This window comes from Hippocampus guttulatus, chromosome 20 (genome assembly GCF_054856545.1).
Source record: "Hippocampus guttulatus isolate MCC_2025c chromosome 20, RoL_Hgut_1.0, whole genome shotgun sequence".
In the NCBI taxonomy this organism is placed as follows: Eukaryota; Metazoa; Chordata; class Actinopteri; order Syngnathiformes; family Syngnathidae; genus Hippocampus; species Hippocampus guttulatus.
The window spans coordinates 10,652,254-10,679,268 of NC_141280.1; the positions used below are offsets into that span (position 1 = coordinate 10,652,254).

Sequence of the window (27,015 nt, forward strand, 5' to 3'; positions counted from 1 at the left end):
AATACAACAGCAGCATCACAATTTTAAAGGATTGATAATGGACTCAACTAACTCATAACTTGATAACATTACCAGGAAAGTCCAAGAAATCAAAACCAGCATAATCTCTGCACTTTGCTACTCCAATGACTCAGAAAGAGGTTGACGACATAAAAAAAAAAATACAATTACATTTAAAAAAAGGTCAGATCAAACAAACTGCCCGCTTTAAAAACTGAAATTTACGAAATATGTGACAGCCTGATCATAATAACAGAGAAAGAGGCCTATTTAGAAGGCCAGTCAAGAAAAAATAACTTGGTCATTCATGGAATTGAGCAAACACCAGGAGACACCTGGACTGATACAGAAAAAAAAGTGCAAAGAATTTTCCGGGAGAAGTTTCAGTGACAGGGGAAGATCAAGATGGCGTGAGCTCACTGCACTGGGAGACCCGAACCCGGGAGAATTAGCCCAAGGCCACTTGTGGTGAAGCTTGAAAAATACTTGTGGCATGACAAACTTATGGTTTACCACCGCACCAGTACACCAACACAACAGGCTCAAGTTCAACATCATCAAGCGGCATGCTGAGAACTGTAAATCAACCACCTCACCAACAAAACTCTTAGACTGTACTGTAATAGTAAATCCATATATGAAAAAAATGGACTTCAAAACCTTTGAATCGATCCAGAGAATGATTTGGACCCAGACAATCATTTTTACAATAATAATCACAGCAGCTCTAATTCTGAGTACGACATGGACGATCAATTCAAATGGAAAATGGAAAATGCACTTTCAATTATATATTTTAACAGTAGAAGCCTCGATAGAAACGTACAAAATTCAGAGAATGCGTGGCTAAATAACCGTATTTTCTGCATCATAGGGCGTTTCGTTTTGTAAAGCGCACCTTCAATGAATGGCCTATTTTAAAACTGTTTTCAGATATCGGGCGCACCGCATTATAAGGAGCTTAGAACAGAAGTTACAATAGTGGCTGCGGTTGCGTTATGCATCCATTAGATGGAGCTCCGCTGAAGGGAATACAATACAATTCAATGCAATACAGCTTTATTTATATAGAGCTTTCAAAGTGCATTACAAAAAATTTAAAATACTACATCCAAGAAATCAGAACATTGTTCCATACATATATAAGGCGCGTCAGATTATAAGACGTACTGTCAGCTTCTGAGAAAATGGAATGCTTTCAAGTGTGCCTTATAGTGCGGAAAATACAGTAAGTAGATTTAAAATAATTACCAGATCAGAAACTTGGCTTGACAATGAGGAATGTAATGAAATGTTTAACTATTAACTATTAATGTTTAACTATTATATTAACTATATCTATAAACAACAACAAAAACACATCAAATGTCAGCCTAAATTTCATTTATAGGACACCGGGATCCTGTCTTGACACATTAAACCAAAAACAAAACAAAACAACAACAACAACAAATAAACATAAAATACTGGATATTGTACTTTGCTACTCCAATGACAAAAACACACAAATAATGTATGGGGATTTTAACACTGACTTGTGAAATCCAAATGGACATGAAAAAAACAACTGATTTTATAAATACAATGTATAGTAACAGTCTTTCACCTGCAATTATGAAACCTAGTAGAATAACAGTTGATACAGCATTTGAAAGAAAAAAGAAACAAAAGAGCCACACCAGGCTCGCGAGCCATAGGTTCCCGACCCCTGCCATAGATCATAGCATATTATTGAGCGATATGACATAAGAGGTGCCACATATAAATAGTTAAAAATGTATTTGGACAATGGACAATCAGTGTGTGCAGTTCAACAACATAAAATTAAATCAGCTGAAGATCAGTCATGGGGTTCCTCAATGGTCTGTGCTAGCCCCAAAACTATTCATACTGTATATAAATGATATCTGCTCTGTTTCAAAATTACTTAAAAGTGTCTTATGATGACACAACTCTCTAATGTTCTGGAGAAAATCTGAAACGGCTTCTGACGGCATTCAAAAAAAAAATTTGAATATATTACAAAATTGATTTGACATAAATAAATGATCACTAACCCACCCACCCCCACCCAAAAAAAAAAAGTTAATTGTTTTTGGCAGTATACCAGCTAAACACCAAGTTAAAATTATGCTCAATTCAATTGATATAGAAAGAGTGTATGAAAATAAATTTAGTAGAGTTGTAATTGACGCGAAACTAAACATTTAAAAAAGTATTATTATTATTATTATTAAAAGGAAAATGTCAAAAAGTTTAGGGATTCTATACAAAACCAAGGATGTGCTTCATAAGAACTATAGACATTACCGTTATATTGTTCATTATTATTACCATACTTGACCTTCTGTGTGGAAATAGCTATAAAACACTTACCCTGTTTTCAAACTACAAAAAAAGAGCAATTATTAATCAATCTAAATATACTGAATCGACAAATCCACTATTCGTCAAATTAAACGCTCCAATATTGTATGATCTGGTTTAATTTAAAATAGCACCACTAACGTACAAAGTGCACAATAACCTGCTCTGCCACAATAACTCAAACTGTTTGAAATTCGAGAGGTGCTGTGACTTCAGGGCAACAAGACTAGACAATAAATAAATAAATATTTTTTTTCTAATCCAAAACAAGAACAAACGTTAAGCAAAGGTGTATTTCTGTAAGAGATGTTCGTTTGTGGAATAATTTCAGAACTGACCCGAAAAGGTGGGAATCGCTTGCTGTGTTCAAAATCAGCTTCAAAAGTACACGCACACAAAAAAAAAGATATAAATGAGTTTTAAGTCGGTAAATTGCTTATTGTACTATGTGTACTTCAGTCGGTGAATATGACTACTTGTGTTCCTTCTAATTCTAATCCTTCTAATAATGTACATGTAAACCGTGCTAAATGATGACCCTTTGTTATTATCTTCTTTTAAATTTTTTTACTTCCCTTCCACGTCTTACCAAACTTCTGTTATCTGTTTACAGGTTCACTAAACAAACAAGCACTCAATGACATGTCATCATGGTTGGATTTGTCTTATATACGACCTCATCTCTGTTGGCATTTGCTCGTTATTTGTGCCAGATGAGTCGAGCAAATATTTAGAATCTAAAATTCCTGCACAATAAATCTCAGACAACAACACTTTAACCATCTCTAATAATAAATAATGTACAGTATTTGCACACTGTGATGTATTTCATAATCGAGAACCTGTTATGCAACAAATACCAGTGAGGAGATGATTAAAAGAACTGACTATACTTTTCAACTCAACTGTATTTATAGAGCACTTTAAAACAACCTCCGCAACAAAGTGCTGTACGTAGAAAAAAATAATAATAATAATAAATAAAAAGCAATAAAACATCCATCCATCCATCCATTTTCCGAACCGCTTGATCCTCACTAGGGTCGCGGGGGGTGCTGGAGCCTATCCCAGCCGTCTTCGGGCAGTAGGCGGGGGACACCCTGAATCAGTTGCCAGCCAATCGCAGGGCACACAGAGACGAACAACCATCCACGCCCACACTCACACCTAGGGACAATTTAGAGCGTCCAATCAGCCTGCCATGCATGTTTTTGGAATGTGGGAGGAAACCGGAGCACCCGGAGAAAACCCACGCAGGCCCCGGGGAGAACATGCAAACTCCACACAGGGAGGCCGGAGCTGGAATCGAACCCGGTACCTCTGCACTGTGAAGCCGACGTGCTAACCACTGGACTACCGGGCCAAAAATGTTGACGGATTGCAACCAAATGGACATGAAAACTCTGTTAAAAGTAATTCTGGACATCTCCAAACATTTACACACATTTGTGATGTATGATTTCGGACTGGACAATTTCCAAACCAAAATGAAGATTGCAAAAGTCATACCGAGATATAAAACGGGTGACAAACGCAGCTTCACAAATTACAGGCCTGTTTCACAGCTACATTAATTCTCTTAAAAGCTAGCCAATAATAGATTAGATCAATTAATAGAAAAACAGAAATGACTCTCCAGCAGTCAGTATGGATTTAGAACAAACCGGTTAATTTCACTAGCTTTGACAGAACTCATCGAAAGCATGACGGACTAAATAGACAATGAAAAAAATGCAGTAGCGCTGTTTATTGATCTACCAAAGCTGTCCCTCCAAAGGTTAATTGGAACTGCATGAGATAAGGAGGGTAGCCTTAAATTTGTTTCGGAGTTACCGAACAAAAAGCAGCGATTTGTGAAGTCGGGTGTATATAATTCAAAATGCTTGCGGTGTACCCCAAGAGTCAGTGTTGGGGCCCAAAATTTACTCATCGTGTGTATTATGTAGCATGGCCCAACTATTCAAGTTTGTGCGGTTTGCAGATGGCACTAATATTGTAGTGAGAAAATAGAGCAAATTTCTCAGTAAGAATCACCTCAGAATTCAGAAAGGCAAGAATATGGTTTGATGAAAACAAGTTAGCAATAAATTTAAGCCCGGGAGAAGGTATTTGGAAATGGTGAAACAAGAAATCAACAAAACATATCAATAAAGAACATGAACTTAGAACAGGGGCGCCCAACCTTTTATAACCGAAGATCTACTTTTCAAGCTGCCAACCTCCCGCGATCGACCTGTTGCCGCACGCGAATGCACTCACGCACACGCCACTGTCACCTACTGTAGTAGATGTGCAATTACACTTTCTATCACACACAGACAGGCATGTGTGGAGAGATGTCAGAGTGAAAGTGATGTGCACACAAACAATGCTGCACTTGGGTTACCTTGCGCAAGGGCATCTCGACAGTAGCCAGGAATCGGACTTGCACCCCTCCACGATCAAGTAACCATATTAAAAGTGTGTCCGCAGCAAGACTCAAAATGTGACTGGCTCCAAAGCCAAAAGTCCTTACAGAGGAGCTGCTGCCACCTACTTAACGACATCCGTGAGACAAAGGCGAGATCATATTGGTTCGGCCTCCCCCCGTCAGAGCTACTTGAGAGTGTCCTTAAAAAAAAAAAAAAGTCAAAAAAATGAAGAAAATGGCAAGGGGTGACACGTGAGACAGGACTCCCAGTTGACTGTCGACACAGTCATTGGATCAGGAAACCCTCAGAGCTATTTGGATTTTATGTGGCCCGAAACCTGAGAACAGAGAGAATATATTCGCGTGCATGAGAATATATATTCTCATGCATGCGAAAGCAAAGAGTGTCTGTTGTCGGAATGCAAAGTGACCCATGCTCTGTGGAAAAAATAAAAAATAAAAAAAATGAGAATGAGAAGAAGAAGCAAATACTAGTAGGGGATAATTTTTGGCTTTGTTCAAGCTTTCCCCACTGTCCTTCAATGCATTTTTGAGAAACTTGCTTGGAGGAAAACAGATTATGAGATAACATTGAGGCTCCCCAATAACATTTAGGTTTCCCAGATTACAAAACAAAACACAAAGCAAGATTTTTTTCCTCCCAATTAAGGTTCAGTGTTGATTTTAACTGATACAGTCCATTGTGCTCTGCCAAATATGAAACACATTTGGGGGGTGGGGGAGAAGCACCGCCATTCATCCAGCTCTGACGGATTCAAACACATTCCAGTGGTATAATAGGAATATTTTCTCCCACCCTGTGTCAGAAGTGCAGGGTTCTTGCCTCGGAGCGACATAAACAATGGTCTCTTTCACTGCCTTTACTAGCCTGGAGATACAGCGAGGTGGTGCATCATGGGTAGCAGACAGTTTCACTGCTGCAGTTTAGAATACAAACGTCCGAGAGGAGTCACACGAATGGAAGTAACAAATAAATGTTCTTACAGAGGTACACAGACACACGCACGCACACACACACACACACACACACACACATATATCTCGAGAGAGAGAGAGAGGGTGGCCAATGGGTCAGCCTCGCAGTGCAGAGGTGCAGGGTTCGATTCCGCCTCACAAACAAACAATCACACCTAGGGACAATTTTGAGTGTGATATTGACCTGCCACGCATGTTTTAGCAATGTGGGAGGAAACCGGAGTACCCGGAGAAAACCCACACAAGCACAGGGAGAACATGCAAATTCTACACAGGAAGGCCAGAGCCAGAATCGAACCCTGCACCTCTGCACTGTGAGGTGGACGCACTCATCAGACGACCACCGTGGCGCCTGTCTGGAACACACCATGCCCAAATAAATGAAACTCAACAAAAATAAATTTAACTAAACGACGCTGCACATCAGAGCAGATAATACTGTCAATTTGATTTTTTTTTTGAAAAGGAATCCATCCATACATCCATTTTGCAATCTGCTTTATCCTCACAAGGGTCGCGGGGGCTGCTGGAGCCTATCCGAGCCATCTTCGGGCAGTAGGCGGGGGACACCCTGAACCAGTTGCCAGCCAATCGCAGGGCACACAGAGACGAACAACCATCCGCGCTCACACTCACACCTCGGGGCAATTTAGGGTGTTCAATCAGCCTGTCATGCATGTTTTTGGAATGTTGGAGGAAACCGGAGTACCCAGAAAAAAACCCCGCCGGCCGGGGGAGAACATGCAAACTCCACACAGGAAGGCTGAAGCTGGAATCGAACCCTGCAACTCTGCATTGTGAGGTCGAACAGCCGGGCCGCCCCCTCGAAAAGGAATGTAGCGTAGAATTTGAATAGAATAAATAAACACCTTTATGATCGGGAATGTAGTGTACGTAATCCTTTTGAATGGGATTTTTATAGTGTTTCCTAACTCCTGTTGTAATGTGTGTGAAGGACTTGTGTCTAGTGCCTTAATATACAGATATATTCCTTGAAACTACCGGTAATTGTATTTTAACAAGTCCAGAACAACAAATACGGTTGAAGAAAAAAAAAAATCTATTGCCAGCTGGTTTCATTGCATGACGCACGGGCATAATTACAGCACTCCAATGGTCTCGAGCTAAGCAATGTGAAACTTGTACACAGGTACTCCAGCAACTTGAAACGACAATGTTAAAAGCATTTTTTTTTTCAAAAAGAGAGACATGAGAGATCTGACTCCACTGCAGAAACTTGAACAGGGTAAGTGGAAAACAAAATGGAAGTATGGATGGATAATTCATGACCTGACGTTATAAACAAATAGCATGTGTGTAAAAGCTCTCTTGGGATTTTACAGAAAGATGTACAAAGGGGAGGGGAATCAAAATGTTCTCGCCTCACCGCCAGAGGCTTGTCGCAATTTGATTCTAAATAAAAATATACTTTGGTGGCCATCCAAGCACCTGCAAAGGAAGTTAGTGGGAAGCGACATTTCCTATGCACGTCGGTTCTACATGCCCTTTAAAATGAAAACAACCCAAAACATTATTGCAGAACAGAAATGAAATCAGACAGAAATCCATCCATCCATCCAATTTCCGAAACGCTTGATCCTCACTAGGGTCGCGGGGGGTGCTGGAGCCTATCCCAGCCGTCTTCGGGCAGTAGGCGGGGGACACCCTGAATCAGTTGCCAGCCAATCGCAGGGCACACAGAGACGAACAACCATCCACGCCCACGGACAATTTTAGAGGGTCCAATCAACCTGCCATGCATGTTTTTGGAATGTGGGAGGAAACCGGAGCACCCGGAGAAAACCCACGCAAGCACGGGGAGAACATGCAAACTCCACACAGGGAGGCCGGAGCTGGAACCGAACCCGGTACCTCTGCACCGTGAAGCCGACGTGCTAACCACTGGACTACCGGGCCACCCTCAGACAGAAATGTTGTTACTTTTATAATGACGATTTCAAATGAAATAAAATAAAGAGTGCACAACGACATCGTTGTCAGTCGCAGAATATGACAAATGCACCATGTACTGTAAACTCGCTCTCTTCCAAATTGAGCTCAATTCCATTGACTTAGAATGCTCTCGAAATCACACCTTTGACATCAAAAAATGAATATGAGAAAGGTGAGGAACAATTCTGGTTACATTTCCAGGTACAACTCAAGCTGATAAACATGCTTTTGTTCACAAAGTCTAAAAACAGCAATTTGCGAGACCTTCACGCCAGCTCTTGGGAGGATATCACAAACAGCTGCTTAGCGTCTAAATCAGGGGTGCCCCACCTTTTTTTGACCAGATCAACTTTTTGAGCAACCAACCTCCCGCTATCGACCCTTTCCTGCACACGCGTACATACGCACGCCCTTATACAAGCATGCCGGGATGAGCAACGGCCATAGCGGCCCCTAACATGAACGAAACAGAAAAATAAAGTAGACGCAAAAGTTTGTGAGTTTGTGAAAAGCAAATCACTGCCTACCTTAGTAGAGACCTGACGCGGAGGCGTACGACGCACTTTTGCAGTGTGTTGACGATCGTAGCTCACGTGTACCATTTTATAATGCTTCTCCCGGCCCTCCAGATTAACCATTCTTTGCCTGTGTCCTCGATGAATTGTCCATGAAACAAACTCTGAATAATGCTAACGATAAAAGACTGCTGTTTTAAGATAAGATAAGATAAGAAAACCTTTATTAGTCTCGCAATGGAGAAATTCCCAATTCGCAGCAGTAAAGTTATGAAAGGAAGAAGTAGAACAACAAAATATAGGAGCTGCTGGAAAGGCGGCCACTCTCGCGGCGCCATTTTGAAGTCAAAATAACAAAAATAACACAACACAACACATAGGACACAGACAGTCGTGCAATCTTCACCACTTTTCTGCATACACTTTGTTGTCTGAAGCAGTTCTAGATGAAAGAGGAGAGGATCAAAGTGTCCTTTCACCAGTGGGTCAGAGACGTCATGCTGAAAATGTGCACACGTCTGCTACAAGCTAAGTTTTGAAAGCAAACACGAAGCTGTAGCGTTTTTACTTCTACAATATAACACAGTGCGGAATTGTTTCATTGACCATTTAAAACAATATTTATTTTGTAACCGCACTGACTTATTGGGGGGGAGGGGTTTTTTGAATTTGTTTGTTTGAGGCAGGATATGAAAATGTAATTTGTTTGCATCGTTAATTTGTGAAGCATCACTGATATTTATAAATAAAGATTTGATTGACTTGGTTTGAACCACCGCTGGTATCATGATATTTTCATTCGAATTAAAAAAAAACTAAAGACAATTGAGCGTCTTTGGATGCCTTCTTTATTTCTTAATATCAAGGTGCCGCATCGAGACTCGGTATGTGCAGATTTGAAAAAATAGAGAAACTTTGTTTTCATATATAGGGCGCACTGCATTATAAGGCGCATAGAACAGAAGCTACAATAGTGGATGCGGTTGCGTTATGCATCCACTGGATGGAGCTATGCTTAAGGCAATACAATACAATACAGATTTATTTATATAGAGCAGAGGTAGGCAAACTACGGCCCGCGGGCCGAATCCGGCCCGTTGGTCTTTTTAATCCGGCCCGCCGAAGGTTGGTCCACAATTAAGGTTCGATGTGAATGATTGCATTCATTTCAATTGGACTTGTAATGACAGGCATTTCACCGCCAGGTGGCGCATTGACTTGAAATTGCAGAACACGGGGAGGGGTGGGGGGATCTCTTCGACCCCCTAGGACCTACAGGTATGTATCGCTCTACTTCTACTGGTCTGATCACAACCCATCTGCAGCAATGCGCAGGCTAAAATAGGTTATCAACAACACTGTTGTCATTTACAAAAGTATATTAATACAGTACTTTCATGCTTTTGTTCCTTTTGATATGGACTGTCAACAAATGCAGTTTTTTTTTTATGTACCATAACTCGTGCTGACCTGGCCCTTCTGTCAAATTTTAAAAGCCAATGCGGCCCCCGAGCCAAAAAGTTTGCCCACCCCTTATATAGAGCGTTCACAACCACTGCAGCTGGAACAAAGCAATTTACAAAACTTAAATACTACGGCCAAGAAATCAGAATATTGATTCATATGAAGGATGTAGCACGAAGCACGGCACGAAGTCCATAAAAATACAGGGTTTATTCATTGGCAAGATGTGAGAACTGATCATAAAGACGGACATAAAGGATGCAAATACCATGACAAAACAATAAATGAAAGACAAACATTGTAAAGACAATTGTTTCAACAAAAAGGCACACAAACCATGTGGGCTCACATTTACCAGGGGCTAAATGTCCTTATAAGGCTTATTTGTCTCCTCCTTCCTTCGTTTAGCCAGTAGTTGACTATGCTTTTGGTATTATCTTTGTTTCATAATGCCTGCGTAGAGCTCACAACGTACTTGTCTGTTTGAGTGTGTGTTGGCGAATGCACATGTCAATTAGAACCCTTTTAGGTTACAATTGGTTCCTGCTAATAATCAACACTAGATGGCGGACGAACACTAACAGCGAAACAACTCAATGGGGAATATAATGTTTGCATTCTCTTTATATTCGGCGCATCGGATTATAGGGCGCAGTGTCGTCTTTTGGGAAAATTGAATGCTTTTCAGTGCGCCTTATACATACCTGTCAACTTTTCGGAGCGCCAACCTGTATAAACTACCAAAAAAATCCTTATAAAGAGCAAAAAATCCTTATAACATACCACAGCATTTTATATGTCAAAATAACGGCAGAAAAAAACCCCACGAAATTGTCAATGATATTTATTGTAGATATCCATCATTCCACTTAGTGGCATTACTGTGTTCAGAGTTGTATTCCTGCGTTACTTTTTTCACCAACTCCAAATCATTTGGAGTTGGTGAAAAACCCCCGGAAATTTTCAGAATCCGTATGATTTGTTCGATACGGCCATAAGATTCACCACAAAATCCGTATGAACTATGGCTAAACCGTATGAGTTGACAGGTATGCTTATAGTGCAGAAAATACGAGATGTGCCGACTCCCATTTAATGTTAATTTGAGGCTGGCTAATTCTGAATAATAGCCTCAGTCCCAGTTCGAGAAAGCTGCATCATCTCGGTTGTTTAAATTGACTTGCCCTCTCAAATATTTGTTTTTCAAGTGAGGTGAACAAGTTATGTCATATTAACCCTTTCGGGGACAGCGGTCACGACAGTGGACAGCTGATCATGTTATCAGGCTACAGGTTATTAGTGCATGAAAAGTTTAACAGTTGAAAAATATGTGAAAGGACTTATCATGAGCTCATACAACTTTGCAATTTATAACACCTTCAAAATAAAAGCAGTTCAACATGTCTGTCGACTGACATGAGAATCTCACCGAGTGTTAAAATGATCTTGCATGCTGATTTGACCGCCGAAGGTTATTTGCATCTGCTTTACACACTGAGAGACAATGAGTAACAATTCCGCAGTGAGTCAGCTCAGCGGGTGCAAGCTCAAACAGTCCTCCGCAATGCCTCAGTCCCATGCCAAGGTGCAAAGAGTGTGCGCGGTACAAAAATCTTGCTACCATGTTTTCATTCGGAGAGCCGTTTTAGACATGCTTCATTCTTCTGAAACTGCTTTATAATCCCCACTTTCCTTCCCGGTGATTTATTTCCACAACTATGACAACCAGATGCGCATCATTTCATTTACGCAAGGGTTTTTTTGTCTCATTCATGGAGCAAGAATCCAAAAATCAGTTCAAGAGGTGAATCTGCTCGAGCTTAGGGCAAAACTCACAAGCGGGACTCAGAAATATGCTTCTGGTGTAAATGATTTGATAGATTCTTGGCAAGTTTCCTCAGTTATAAAGATTCCACGTGGTGATGGACAACGGCGGCGCACACTCAGCAAAAGAAAAGAATGTACAGCGATGAAATAAAAACGGCTAGAAAAATAATAATAATAAAGGGAACTTTGGAGTTACATTGTGCTGTTGGAGTGTTCCCTTTATTTATTTATTTTTTTGGGAGCACTATAGCTCAGGAAGAATGACAAATGAGGGGGGGGGGGGGGACAACAACAGTCCTTGGGGTGAAGTGAAGAATCTTTTTTTTTTTTTTCCGCAAAGCCGTTCATTCTTTACCAAACATTGGCAGCGGCCTATCTCACGTACATAAGTGGGGATGAGAACATGTTTTGTTTTGTTTTTCATATATATTCCAGCCATTGCAATGCATTGATGTACCCAAACAACCTTTGGGAAGGGAATGCTTTTTTTTTTTAATACAGAAACAAAAAATTACGAATAAAAGCTGAATTTGCTTCTTTATGGAGGAGCTGCTACTGATGCTGCTGTGTCATCAGTAGTTGAATGAGATAACAGTGTAAAGCGCTTTGACGACCCAAGGTTACAAAACGCTATATAAGTGACAGCCCGTTTACCATTTTGCCACCTTCTGCAATCCTGATTCCATCAAAACACGCAGATCGGTGACATTTACTGATCCGCCTTATCCTCACAAGGGTCGTGGGGGGTGTTGGAGTCTATCCCAGCTGTCTTCCGGCAGTAGGCGGGAGACACCCCGAACCGGTTGCCAGCCAATCGCAGGGCACACAGAGACGAACAACCATCCGCGCTCACACTCACACCTCTGGACAATTCAGAGTGTTCAATCAGCCTGCCATGCATGTTTTTGGAATGTGGGAGGAAACCGCACTACCCGGAGAAAACCCACACAGGCACGGGGAGAACATGCAAACTCCACACAGGAAGGCCGGAGACGGGATCGAACCCACAACCTCTGCACTGTGAGGCCTATGCACAAACCACTGGACTACACTTTCTATTCCATTTTATATTTTTATCTTATTTTTTTAATTTATGAGATTATCCACAAATAGCTATTCACCTAACGTAAGAGACTATTATGTAGCAATGATGAAAAATAGAGTGATAAAATCAACTTTGTTGTCAAGCTAATAGTTTAGACTTGGAAAATATAACATTAGAACCATCACACGGGTCAGTCTTAAAAAGTATAATTTCACTCTATATACAGTGATCTATAGGTTATAAACTGGCGGTGTCAAAAATTGTGGATTAGTGCAAAGTTTGTGACGTGAACATTACCAGCTACTTGCTAGCTTGTGTGTAAAAGAACACACAAATGTGTGACACAATAAATGGGCGATAATTCCAATACGCAGGGAGGGCGACGTCTAAAGTAGAAAAGACTCGTTGTATAAAACGATAGATGAGTGCTTCAACCATTCACATGTTGGAAGAGTCGAGTAATGTTTACCATGACATTTCAATCAAGGTGTTATCTGCATTTAAACAACACGTTAAAATATCTCAATATCGTACTTTGTATTTCACGGTCAGAAATATCCCCCCTTCAAACATATAAAATGACAAGAGAAATAGTGGAAGATTGTGATAGCTGATGCTGCTTGACGTGGCACGATCCCAGCGCATCCAGCAGACAAAGAAGTGCATACCTAATGTCACGCTGACACTAAGTGCTTCATTGCCGCATCAATGTATCACAACAACATCAACGTGTCAACCGTCGGACTCTAGCAATACACTAATATAGCCAGAAATCCGACAGGGGTTTTTTTTGTTTTGTTTTTTGGGGTGAAACGTTATCTTCTGGAGAAAGACCCCGGAAAGCAAAGCACACAAAAACACTCACCGTCCAGAAACACTATGAAATGACAAATTATACTGTGGGGCGTGCCTCACTATCACACATATCTTTAATAGTTCAGCATGAATCCTATTTACATTCAGAACATCTATTTGATTGCGTCCCTAATCAAGATTGCAGTCCCAACAGAATCACCCACTTATCAGGGACCCCCCCGCATAATAAAAGGGGCTGACTAAACCACTGCGCTGCATGACCCGATCATGTAACAATAAAAGGCGCAGCTGGTTTCACACACTCCCAATAAATAGATAGATATTTGATATAAAAACCCCAAAATTTCGATCATTACATTAGAACATAAAATTATTCTAGGTGGAGTAAAAAAAACAGCTAATGATAAATGGCTACCGCAGCGCATGTACAGTCGAACTGGCTCGGTATAAAACGAAGTGTAATGATGTGTATTTAGACTGCGAAAGGAAAATCGTGATAGTACATAATGAAATATGATGATCGTAGTAGGCTAGCATGTGGGAAATCAATACTACTTATCGCATTATACTCCAACTAATCATCACAGCGGTCTTATAACCTGGGAACTTGTTTAAACCTCCTTAATGAATGAATATATCCTGTGACTCAGGCATGTTTGCGTCATGGGGCGTGGGGTGGGGTGGGGGGGTCAGTATTCTTTAAATGTTTCCCCGTGGTGTGAAGTAAACACACTTGATCAACCCACTATGCAAAATCGTGGCAAATACTGTACACCGTGCTGACTTAAAACAAAACAGGATGTGGTTCGGGGATGTGTTTAATTTCTGAACCAGCGTTCAAACCCGAAAAACTTAACCCACTAATTTCACCACCTTCATGCTTCACCCACACCGCGGTCAATTATTAAAACCTATGGATTATTGTTTTTCTACCGATGACTTTTTACATGGCTTGGAATGCCCATTCATGTGTGTAACTCCACACCATGAGTCATTTTTTTCCGATGGTGACAGACAGGAAACGAAGATATATTACACAGCAGATCGAGCAGATAGTGGTCGAAGTACGACAAAGACGCCAGAAAGTGCACGGCTGCTTACCGTTTTCTTCCTTTTCTTCTCGAGCAAACGCTCGTATCCGTTTCCTATACAAGTTCTTTCACATGATGGCTCGCTTTTGCCGTCTCCTTAAATCCTCGTGACTCCAATTTACTACTTCTCCAGCGGCAACAACACGATTTGATCCGACTCACCTACTAAAAAAACATGTCCGTGATTTTCCTTTCTGTTGTTACTGCTACGAATACGTGTAAACGCTCGTTCGAAGTGATCCTGCACGGAGTGCAGCCCAGTCTGCCGCTGTTTGTTACACTCGAATGGAACGCCTACTCTCTACCGCTGCATTGTTGACATTAGTCCGCCGACGTCACTCGGTTCGTTCATTGACCACATAGTCAGCGCGTCGCTCCTTATCTCGCTCATGGCTGAAAGTATGCGTGTCCGTGGATATCTAGCATAGTTAACGCTTTGGCAGAGAATCGTACCTAAACTTCCCCGCCATAATGAATGTGGCAAAGTGGCACGCTTGGTGAACTTCATCCATTCATCCATTTTTTGACCAGCTTCAATCTGACGTCACTCGATAATGGCGACGCCCATGGAGCTACAGACCGACGAGATAAATAATAATAATAATAATAATAATAATAATACATTTTATTCATAAGCGCCTTTCAAAACACTCAAGGACAAATTTACATGATTATAAACATATGTCTTTCTTTATTCATTTTCAGTTACTGTAGTTAACCTATTACAAATAGCTTCACATAAGGCGTGATTTGTACTGTTTTGGGGAAAATATGCCGTTATCTCCCCGTTTAAAATTAATGTGACATGCTTAGAAGATAGAATATTCGTTTCTGTAACTCATGGATTTGTTTTTGCACTTGTAAGTGTTACCCCACACTTTAACAATACGCGAAGTATGGGAGTACCAAGGTAGAGTATAAAATACGGAGTACAGTTTTGGCAAGGCATTGTTTCACTTTGTTCATACAGTAATTACGAGATGATTCGAGATTTTTGTTTTTCTATGTCTGACATGTCAATTGTAATGCCAAAGTCTCGTTTACATTCGAATGCCATCAATTATTGGCAGTTGGTAGATTGTTTTAAACGAGCCGAAAATCAGTTCTTTTGTTTTATTTAAGTTTACAGATAATTTATGCATGCCCATCTAATCTTTTATTTTCATTATCCATCCGTCCATCCATTTTCTGATCCGCTTATCCTCATAAGGGCGTGCTGGAGCCCATCCCAGCTGTCTTTGGGCAATAGTCGGGGTACACCCTGAACATTCTGCAAGGTGAGATGCAAATTATTTTATATTTGTTAATAGTGAAGGTGTCCCCCCCCCCCCTGAAATTTTAATGATTGACTCCACTTCAGGCATAACCACTCAAACGCAGAAGAAACAAACTTCTGCTAACAAAAAAGTTCATTGCAGTCATTGTCTAAAACAGTGGTTCTTAACCTCGTAACACAACCAGTTCATATACACATTCACCGATTCATTCGTGAAAAATAAAACTTGATTTTTTTTTAAATTCAAGACATTAAAAAACACATTTATTAAAACATTTTAAAAAGTAAATACAATTTAATAAGTATAAGTATAACCTTGAATTCAGCAATCGTTCTGTTCTTGTATTCGCCATCTCCATGCAATTTCAAAGTCTTCCTTCAGTTTTGCCGGTGAGACTAGAATTGCTCAACTTGGCATGACAAATCATGCAAATAGGACGCTGAGTCCCAATTACATTCCATGATGCATGTGAATCCATGTTGTGCATATTCACCTGACCACTTTCTTTTTTTTTGCTTGACGTAGTTAGCATGTATGAAAACATTATTTTTTAAAAATCACACAACGTATTATCGTGACAGTTACACGTTGACTACTGAGCAAATTAAATTTCCCACCGCATTGATTGGACAATATAAAGTGATCATCTGCAGCCACTGATGGCCAAGGGGGTGTGTCATAACTGATTGACATGTTGAGTCAGGTGTGTCTTAACATCCACGGCAGAGGCCCTGAGACCGATTCATCGACCCCCTCGGGTTCGATCGAACCCAGGTGAAGAAGCATTGGTGTAAAATGAACAGAAAGTGAGTAATTTTGAAAGTTTTGGCCCATTTTTGCTTATTTACAGGGGCCATAATTTTGCACCCTTGTCCTCGAGGATTGACTTCAAACATTTGCTGTACAGTGGTACCTCTACTTACGAAATTAATTGGTTCTGGAAGAAATTTCTTAACTAGAAAATTTTGCACCTGTAAGTAGAGATGCGTTTTCCATATAAGTGCCCTCATGAATCCGTTCCAAGACACCCCAAAATTCAAACATAAATGTTTTCTAAAGCATAAAAATGCATCAAAATATGTCACAATACATGCTACAATTAGATTATTGCACAATAAATGAGAGTTGTGCATAATGTAAAAAAAAACTATTAAATACTACATTGTTTTTTTGCCTTCTTTCGTTCATGTTCTCTCTCAAAAGCGGTTTTTGCCTACCGTTCTGTAAACAACTGATCCAAGGACATTCGCTTTTCTCGGCTTTTAACGATTGCCCGACTGGTGAACACTTTTTCTGGGTGATTCACATTTACGTAAAACTATCAGAACACCTCGTGGCCTGAGGGGCAAATGACAAAGACGCTGCATAGACACATATCTATCTATTTGTCAATCCACACACATAAGCACATACGGTAGAGGTCCCTCTTAGCCAATGGGATGCCAGGAAGTAATAGCCAGTGGCAGAACAGCTATAGTATGTTGAATTCAGGAAACTTGGAGCAGACCACACTATATTTTTACCTTTCCTATCTTGAAATTTCTTTCGTAACAACAGGCAATATTTTCCTGTGGAGGCGTTTCGTAACTTGAAAATTTTGTATGAAGAGACGTGCGTACCATCTTAAGACCCGAGACAACACCAAAGGAAAAAAAATCATGAGTTTCCAAGTACTGTATGATGAGATCGGGCCATCAAAATTTGTTTTTAATCATTCTTTCGCCACAGAGAAGGAAATCCTCAAAAGCTCCCTGCATATGGTCCCAAAAAATCCCAAACTGTATTTACAGTATATAAATGGGTGCAACCTGAAGACATCTGAAATTCCCTGTGACGACTCAAAATTTGAATGTTCTGAATGGAGTCCGTTGATTGAACTCGACTGAAAATTTATCAAAAAAGCCCCAAGACGATCTTACTCACGAGATATTGTGACTTTTCGGCAAAGGGCATGGCCATTGTGGTGCCGCCAAGTCTGAGGATTCACCGTGACAATAAAGGTTGCTGTAACTTGACCCAGATGAGCCCATCTTGTCCAAATTTCACACATTTGACGAAAGCCTAGGCCTGAAGACATCTAGGAACTTGTTTTTCATCGTAGTGGTAGAGTCACTGTCTACTGGAAATACCGTATTTTCCATACTAAAAGGCGCACTGGATTATGAGGCGCACCTTCAATGAATGGCCTATTTTGTAATTTTCTTCATAAATTGGGCGCACCGCATTATAAGACACAATCTACAAAGCATCCACTAGATGGAGCTATGCTTAAAGAAACACCAAGAGAACGATCAGATTTCAGGAGCGACAGAGTTCACTTAACCAACAGCAAGTTATAACATTGCCCCCTCAACCCGTTTCCCCCCTCTCCCGATCCCCTCAACCTCAAGAAGTCCGGCGGCGATGGCGCGGGGCGTCGGGGACAGGCTCAGATGAGGGCCCACGTCCCTAGCTCCACAACCACACGTCGGCGGCCGTGGCACGATGGTCGCTCCCCTTGCGAACTGGTGATGGTGCAGGGGAGAGGCAGCGACCACGGTGGCGGAGCAGGACTCTCTAGTCGCAGTGCTGCTCCCCTCAATCCGAGGAAGGGCCAATAAAAGGCGGCCTAAACACGCCCATCACCGCCATCGATCGGCTGGAGACCCGCCTCCAGCAGATTCATCCTTTATGCGGGCGAAACAAATACAAATACAAAAAATGGACTGCTTTCCTGGAAATCGGCGCTTGGAATGTACGAACCCTGATGGACAATGCAAGAGCAAAGAGACCGGAGCGCAGGACTGCCCTCATCGCCCTTGAGATTCAGAAGCTCGGCCTGGACATTGTGGCCCTCTCCGAGACCCGTCTCCCTGGTGCCGGGCAGATCGAGGAGCCTCGGCACGGGTACACCTTCTTCTGGAGCGGACGAGCTGTGGAGGAGAGAAGAATCCACGGTGTAGGGTTCTGCGTTAAGTCACGTCTGGTTAGGGATCACAACATCATCCCCGTAAGAACTTCTGAGAGACTCATGTCCATCACCCTACCTCTGTGTCAATCCCAATCCCTTGTCATCATCAGCGCCTACGCACCTACCCTGGACGCCTCGGAGGAGGCGAAGGAGTCCTTCTATGCCGCGCTGCGTGGCCTGATCCTCCGCGTCAACCCCCGGGATAAGCTCTTGGTTCTGGGGGATTTCAATGCGCGGGTGGGCCGGGACCATCAGCTTTGGGGAGGGACTCTGGGGAAGGAAGGCGTTGGCAACTGCAACGAAAATGGAGAACTACTCCTTGGTCTCTGCGCAGAGACGGAGATGGTAATAACCAACACACTGTTTCGGATGGCCAACAAGCACAAGACCACCTGGCAACATCCAAGATCCGGCCACTGGCACCTGATCGATTACGTCCTTACCTGAATCTGCGACCGATCCGACGTCATGGTCACGAGGGCCATCCGCTCCATGGATGACGGATGGTCCGATCACAGGCTGGTAGCCTCAAGACTTAGGCTGAAGATCGCGCCTGCGAAAAGAAGGAAGAAGATCCCCAAGAGGATACGTTTCAATGTTGGGCTGCTGAGGAATCCCCAAGTCCTCGAACAGTACCAGACGTCCCTCGCGGACAAACTGAACACTCAACCTCGGACCCTTCCTGCCACTGTCCACTCAGACTGGGAGCACTTGAAAACTGCGCTCACCAAATCCGCGGAAGAGGTCCTCGGTGTCCAGAAGAGGAGAAATCCTGACTGGTTTGCCGAAAACCTGGAAGAAATTGAGCCACTGATTTCAAGAAAGAGAGAGGCTCGCATTGCATGGCAGAACTGCGTTTCCTCCAAGAGACTTGAAGAAGCCTACCGGGCGGCCAAGAGTGAAGCACAGAGAGAGATCCGGAGGATCCAAAATCAATGGTGGGTCAACTTTGCCCACCAAATGCAGAGTTTCGCTGACCGTCACGATACCAGATCCTTCTTCGAAGCAATGAGGAAGATCATCGGTCCGGCTCACAGTCCTCCAATGGCTGTGAAGGCAAAGGACGGCACCATCCTGCAGGAAAAGGAGAATACTCACCAGCGATGGAAGGAGCATTTCATAGAGCTCCTGAACCGTCGGACATGCGCAATAGACGGCTTCCTCGATCCTGTCCCCCAGCTCCCCGTGCAACACTGGATGACGGAGCTGCCGACTCTCCGGGAGATCTCCGGAGCCCTGAGGAGGATGAAGAAGAACAAAGCTGCTGGAGTCGACGACATCCGCGTAGAACTTTTACAAGCTGGGGGTGCACATCTCCTCACCCGCCTCCACACCTTCATCCTTCAATGCTGGGTCGAGGAGACGGTGCCTGGGGAACTGAAGGACTCCGTCATCGTCACGATATTCAAGACGGGCGACAAACTCGACTGTGGAAACTATCGTGGAATTTCGCTGCTGTCAACTGCTGGAAAACTCATCTGTCGTATACTGGCCGACCGACTCACTGAGCGGGTTCTTCCGGAGTCCCAGGCGGGCTTCCGTCCAGGAAGGGGAACCGCGGACATGGTGTTCTGCGCCAGACAGCTCCTGGAGAAGTGCCGGGAGCAGCGGAGGGAGTTCCACGCCATCTTTTATGATCTGGCCAAAGCGTTTGATTCTGTGCCCCAAGCAGCACTCTGGAAAGTGCTGGAACGTCAAGGCTTCCCCCCCAAATTCATATCCCTCATCCGGATGTTTCACGACGGCATGAAGAGTTGCGTCCTGACTCAGGGCGAAATGACTCCCCCATTCCCGGTTCGGACCGGAGTCAAACAGGGCTGCACGGTGGCGCCGACGTTGTTCTGCCTCTACATCGCCGCGCTCATCCACCACGTCACCCCTGTCCAGGAGCACGGAATCACTCTACGCTACCAAACTGAAGGGTCGCTCTTCAACCTCAGCCGTTTGAGGAGCAGGCGGGGGACCATGGTCACGACCGTCAGCGAACTCCAGTACGCTGATGACAATGCTGCGGTCTCCAACTCCTCCGGGGGCCTCCAGCTCATCGCGGACGGCTTCGACGCGGCGTACAGGACCTTTGGCCTCTCCGTCAACACCAAAAAGACAAAGACCCTCCACCTGAACCATCGTCCACCCCAAATCTCCATAGACGACGAACCCATCGAGCAGGTCTCGGCGTTCCCTTACCTGGGCAGCATTATCCAGGAGGACGCCGGCCTCACGGAGGACCTCACTTACCGTATCCAGGCAGCCCACACAGCCTTTGGACGCCTCGGTCGTCGGGTCTTCAGGAATCACGCCATTTCCACCAACACGAAGATCATGGTGTATAAGTCTGTCGTCCTCCCGACCCTTCTCTATGGTGCCGAATGTTGGACCCTCTATCGGAGCAGCATCAAGAGGCTCGAGAGGTTCCACCAAGGACGACTCCGATCTCTCCTCAACGTTTCCTGGGAGGAGAGAGTGACTAATAATGAGATCCTCACCCGGGCTGGCCTCACGAGTATCGAGGCCATGATCACCCTGGCCCAACTGCGGTGGGCCGGCCACGTGCAGCGGATGAGCGACGACCGTCTCCCGAAGCAGCTCCTCTACGCGGAGTTGCTGGAGGGCACCCGTCCCCGCGGTGGCCCGAAAAGACGATTCAAAGACCAGCTAAAGGGTCATCTTCAGCGGTGCCGGATTCCCCCGGCACAGTGGGCTGACCTGGCCGCGGATCGGGCGGCCTGGCGTGGGGCTGTGCGGGGCGGGGTCCAGGTCCTCGAGACTCGACGCGTCGCTGCGGAAGAGGACCGGCGAGCGCGGAGGAAGGAGAGGGCCCGGCGACCGCCCGGCCCCCCAACCCACTTCTGTCAATCCTGCGGGCGGGGCTTTCGGGGAAGACTGGGCCTCCACAGTCATCGGAGACACAAGCACCAGGAGCCGTCGCCTTGTCCTGGGGGCCGCATTCCTCGATAACGAGGGCCTTCACCGACCGATAACATTGACTCGTTAACTCTTGCCGCTGCTCTATTTCTGTGTTCAACTGCGTAACCGATCGCCCTATAATGTCATTCGTATCACATTTGCCACATGCATATTTATTAAGTAACTCATTCTTTATATTACAATTAAATCGTCTGTATCAAATTTGATACTGCAGGTTTAAAATATGATTTTCCCCAAATTGTCATTTCACATGTAATCTAAATAATGTTTCCTAAAATGTGCTACAAAAAATATCTTATAAACAATATAATATAGCAAAAAAACTTTTGTGGATTTTGTAGTAAGGGTTAATAAACATCTCAGTTCCCAAAAATCTGAATTTTCTGGCTATTCTTTGATGGGTCACGTCTTACAGGGTTGTTTGAATGTTGTTGTAATCATGTCTCGAGCAAGGAGCCATTATGGGATTGAATTATTACTCTAATGACCATACACAAGGCGCATCGGATTTTAAGGCGCGCTGTGAGCCTTTAGGAAAATGGAAGGCTTTTAGTTGCACCTTTTAGTGCGGAAAATACGGTAAATGTTTTTTTTGGGGGGGGGGTCAGTTTTTCTCCTTGCAGGATGACCACATCTGGTTCATATATACTTGGAAGAGTGTTCGATGATGCTAAAACACAAAATCTGTGAGTTTCTTGCAAAATGCTGTTGGCGTGGCACGGCGCAGTTTGTCATGAAAACTGATCATTTTGATGGTCTAAACATGCTCAAAAACTCACAAAACTTTGCCCACACATCAGGGCTGAAAAAATAAAAAAACATCTTTTACTAGTTCATTGTGGAATTTTTTAAAAAAATGGCTCAACAGCACTCTCTAAAATTGTTTTACAAAGCAGCCCCAGTTGTATGTTTCACCTCGATCTATGAAAACTGGTATCTGTAATACGGTAGGCCAAGACCTACGAAAAAGTCTCCTGCCTTGTCAGTCAGTGAGGAAGGCATTGCAAGTCCTGTAGTACAATGCAGGTGAATGACTCAGGCCATGTCAAATGTTATTTTAGTTAATGCTGCTAATCAATTTGTTTACAATGATTTCCACACTACCGCCAGCCAGACTAATCTGAACCAAATCTACTCCATGTTAGATGGAAGTGTGGCGACAGTAACCGCAGGACCTTCAGTGGTGGCAGTGAGTAAATTTAGATCCCTGTCAGGCTCTCCCGCCCCAGTGCGGCAAACAGGCTTACAGTCTGAAGACTCTTTCGGCTGTTTACATGGGAAGTAGACACGGGCCCAAATAAGCCGCTTGGAATCTACGGCTGAAATCCTTTAAGACAGCCAAATCATTGTGTGACGGCTCCTTGTCTGTCACCGCTGTGTCTCTAGCTGGAGATGAGTGAAGTAAACAAACAGTTGTGAATTGTGCGGTGAGAGATGACTCATCAATTGTGGACTCAACCCTGCTTGGAGTTGTGCATGGCTCTGTCTGCTGTGCAGCTCCTCAGTGGTGGTCCGAGCTTGAATGGTGCCTTGTGCAAGACTGCCCTCTTGGGGCGCCATCAACAACCCAAACATCCACACTGATGAAACAGGTCCCACTCTTTCCAATCTGGTCTCTTGAACCATGTAATGAATGGACATGGACCTATTAGAAACTTTAAGCAATAATCAAAAAGCAGTTGCGAGTAAAGACTTCAAAGCGAGATGAATGTTTGAAACTGTGTGCACTAAAAAGAGTTGCAGGGTTCGATTCCGGCTCCGCCCTTCCTGTGCGGACTTTGCATAGTCTCCCCATGTCTGCAGGTGGAAAGTCGACGCTATTTTCAGCGTCATCCATCAACAGCCCCGCGGCACTTGTGTTTTTTGCGCCTGTCATGGGCAGCAGCTTTTTTAGCGGAGATGTCGGCGCTGTTGGACAGTCTGCGTTAGTGCGGCTGGATGGATGGCTGTTGGACTGAGGATGAGGAGAGAGGAGCGTCTGCGTGGAGCATAGATGCCTGTTTGGAACTGAAAGTCGGCGCTTGGAATTGAAGCGGATTTACATGGGACAGGAGAAGTGAACCAATCTCGTTTCTTGTCAGTGGACGCTACAGCTTCTTGTTTAGTTTCAAACTTAGCTTGTCGCTGACTGTGGCCATTTCAATATTGCAGTGATCACTCTTGCAGTGATCACTCTTTTCTGACATCAAATTTCCTTACATTCTCCTCTGTGTTGGACCAGTTTTCTTTTTCTTCTGACTTTGTAACGCCATTAAAGATGACATTATTTCACCTGGACTAAACCTCAATAAAGTTGGATCGTGATTAAGTCATGCAAGAGTTTTGTTGACCGTCACGATCTCACTTTTTTGTTTCATTGCAAGTGGTGTACCAGGTTTTGCAATAGGATTCCATCTGTCCATTTTCCGATCCGCTTCATCCTCACAAGGGTCACGGGGGGTGCCCGAGCCTATCCCAGCTGTCTTCGGGCAGTAGGCGGGGTACACCCTGAACTGCTTGCCAGTCAATCGCAGGGCACACAGAGACTAATACACATTGGTGCTCACAATCACACCTAGGGACAATTTTGAGTATTCAATCACCCTGCCATGCATGTTTTTGGAATGTGGGAGGAAACCGGAGTACCCGGAGAAAACCCACGCAGGCCCGGGGAGAACATGCAAACTCCACACAGGGAGGCTGGAGTCGGAATTGAACCTGGTACCTCTGCACTGTGAGGTCGGCGCGCTAACCACTGGGCCACCGGGCGCCGCAGTAGGATTTAAAATCTAAAAATATCTTTCAGTGTGAGTTTCAGACTGGATCTAAGGTCATGCACTTGACCCATGAGTTCCCAAACTCTCTTGTTTGCAGAGTCAGGAAGGACTTCAACACACGATTTGAAATGTTTCTTCTGTTGAGCTAACAGAGTGGCATCAAAGTCTTTTTGCTGCTCCAATAATTCCTGCACCTGAGCCATGGAAACAGTCTCCTCCATGCACTTCATGGCTTTTCCTTTGGGAGGCATGGCAGAAACAGTTAGCCTTCCTTTATTCCACTTTTGTGCACGACTCCTTCTCCGTCTTTCACCGGTTGCGCGCTCCTACACACCAGTCTTTGTACCAAGACAGCAAACAATCAGTATCACCATAAAGTGTCCTCCTGTGGGATCATAATACAGATCCAAATCATTTATTCATTCATCCATCCATGATCTAAATCGCTTTCACTTAATTTGAAATAAAAATGTCATCCTTGATAGCACCCTCTCCTTCACCTCACATATCAACCACATCACTCGTTCTGCATATTATCATCTTAGAAACATCCACCGGCTCCACTCTTCTCTCACTCCTCACTCCACTGCTATACTTGTTCACACCCTCGTCACCTCGCGACTCGATTACTGTAATTCCCTCCTGCTCGGTCTCCCTCAAAAAAACCCTCCATAAACTTCAGCTGGTCCAAAATTTAGCCGCCCACATTATCACGCTCACACCATCCATAAACCATATTACACCTGTCCTCCAACATCTCCACTGGCTCCCCATTTTACACCGCATTCAATATAAAATCCTACTCCTCACATTCAAAGCCATCCATAACCTAGCCCCTCCATACCTATCTGACCTCATCTATATTCCTACACCTGTCCGCTCTCTTCGTTCCTCCTCCTCTCTCCTCCTCTCTGCCCCCCCCCCCCCCCCCCCCCGCTCGCCTCATCACCATGGGAAGCAGAGCCTTCAGTCGCTCTGCTCCCCAGCTCTGGAACACACTCCCCGCTGACCTCTGCAATACAGACTCATTAACACATTTCAAATCCTGCCTCAAAATACATCTGTTTAGACAAGCCTATTCACACGGACCATAAAGCCATTATTTTTATTTTGTTGTATTTTTTCTTATTTTATTTGATGTTGTTTTTAACATTGTATTCGTGATTTTAACTGCTTGTTGTAAGGTGTCCTTGAGTTCCTAGAAAGGTGCCCACAAATAAAATGTATTATTATTATTATTATTAAAAAACAAAAATTGATTATTTTTTAATAATCTTAAAATATCTATTTAATAATTAAAAAAGGCGGCCCGGTAGTCCAGTGGTTAGCACGTCGGCTTCACAGTGCAGGTACCAGGTTCAATTTCTCCGGCCTCCTTGTGTGGAGTTTGCATGTTCTGCCCGGGCCTGCGTGGGTTTTCTCCGGGTACTGCGGTTTCCTCCCACATTCCAAAAACATGCATGGCAGGCTGATTGGACGCTCTAAATTGTCCCGAGGTGTGCGTGTGGGCGTGGATGGTTGTTCGTCTCTGTGTGCCCTGCGATTGGCTGGCAACTGATTCAGGGTGTCCCCCGCCTACTGCCTGAAGACAGCTGGGATAGGCTCCAGCACCCCCCGCGACCCTAGTGAGGATAAAGCGGTTCGGAAAATGAATGAATGAATAATTAAAAAGAAGACTGATGTCATAGCACTGAACTGAGTTTTCGTGTGACACTTGTGCTTCACTGAGGATCTTTGTCATTCTTAGTAGCTGGGAGGCAACTACTGCCATCAAGCATGGAGTAGTTTTTAAATAGATTCAAAAATCTCACATCCCTGCCTAAAGTGCCTTTATGTACCCCTGGGGTACACGTCCCCCTATTTTAGAACCGCCGTTTTTGCTGGAGCCTATCCCAGCTGTTGTTCAGGCAGTAGGCGGGGTACACCCTGAACTAGTTGCCAGCCAATCGCAGGGCACACAGAGACGAACAAACATTGGTGCTCACAATCACACATAGGGACAATTTGAAGTGTTCCATCAATCTGCCATGGATGTTTTTAGAATGTGGAAGGAAACCGAAGTACCCGGAGAAATCCCACACAAGCACGGGGAGAACATTCAAGCTCCACACAGGAAGGCCGGAGCCGGAATCGAACCCTGCATCTCTGCACTGTGAGGGCAACACGCTAACCAGTCGAACACCGGGCCACCACTTTGTTACGGCCAGTGCCAAAATGCAAGAGATTAAATTACTGTAATGGTGCGGCCCGGTGCCCCAGTGGGTTGCGCGTCGACCTCACAGTGCAGCGGTATCGGGTTCGATTCCAGCTCCGGCCTACCTGTGGAGTTTGCGTGTTCTCCCCGTGCCTGCATGGGTTCTCTCAGGGTACTCCGGTTTCCTCCCACATTCCAAAAACATGCACGGCAATCTGATTGGACCTCCAAAAATGTCCCTGGGTATGATTGTGAGTGCGGACGGTTGTTCGTCTCAATGTGTCCTGCGATTGGCTAGCAACCAGTTCAGGGTGTCCCCCGCCTATGGCCCGGAGTCAGCTGGGATAGGCTCCAGCACGCCCAGTGACCCTTGTGAGGATAAAGCGGATCAGAAAATGGATGGATGGATGGATGCGTTAATGGTCA

At 44.0% G+C, this 27,015-nt stretch overlaps 2 protein-coding genes and 1 long non-coding RNA gene across 3 annotated transcripts in view; all 3 read right to left on the minus strand.

Moving 5' to 3' along the window:
• Nucleotides 1-14,749, minus strand: part of bach2b (BACH transcriptional regulator 2b) — a 55,882-nt gene extending 41,133 nt beyond the window's left edge. The window contains exon 1 of the mRNA XM_086100659.1: nucleotides 14,495-14,749. The gene's annotated coding sequence lies outside the window, so the exon portion shown is untranslated. The remainder of the gene's footprint in view (nucleotides 1-14,494) is intronic.
• Nucleotides 14,750-18,128: 3,379 nt separating this feature from the next.
• LOC147188029 (uncharacterized) lies at nucleotides 18,129-19,484 on the minus strand. The gene is made up of 5 exons (XM_086100574.1): nucleotides 19,440-19,484; nucleotides 19,155-19,264; nucleotides 18,833-19,004; nucleotides 18,504-18,673; nucleotides 18,129-18,427 (listed from the first exon to the last, which is right to left on the minus strand). The coding sequence occupies exons 3-5, from the start codon at nucleotides 18,961-18,963 to the stop codon at nucleotides 18,423-18,425; spliced, it is 306 nt and encodes a 101-aa protein (XP_085956700.1). The 5' UTR covers nucleotides 18,964-19,004; nucleotides 19,155-19,264; nucleotides 19,440-19,484; the 3' UTR covers nucleotides 18,129-18,422.
• Nucleotides 19,485-19,855: 371 nt separating this feature from the next.
• LOC147188030 (uncharacterized) lies at nucleotides 19,856-21,067 on the minus strand. The gene is made up of 3 exons (XR_015097667.1): nucleotides 20,217-21,067; nucleotides 20,034-20,147; nucleotides 19,856-19,947 (listed from the first exon to the last, which is right to left on the minus strand). It is a non-coding gene; the product is annotated as an uncharacterized LOC147188030 (long non-coding RNA).
• Nucleotides 21,068-27,015: the final 5,948 nt, after the last annotated feature.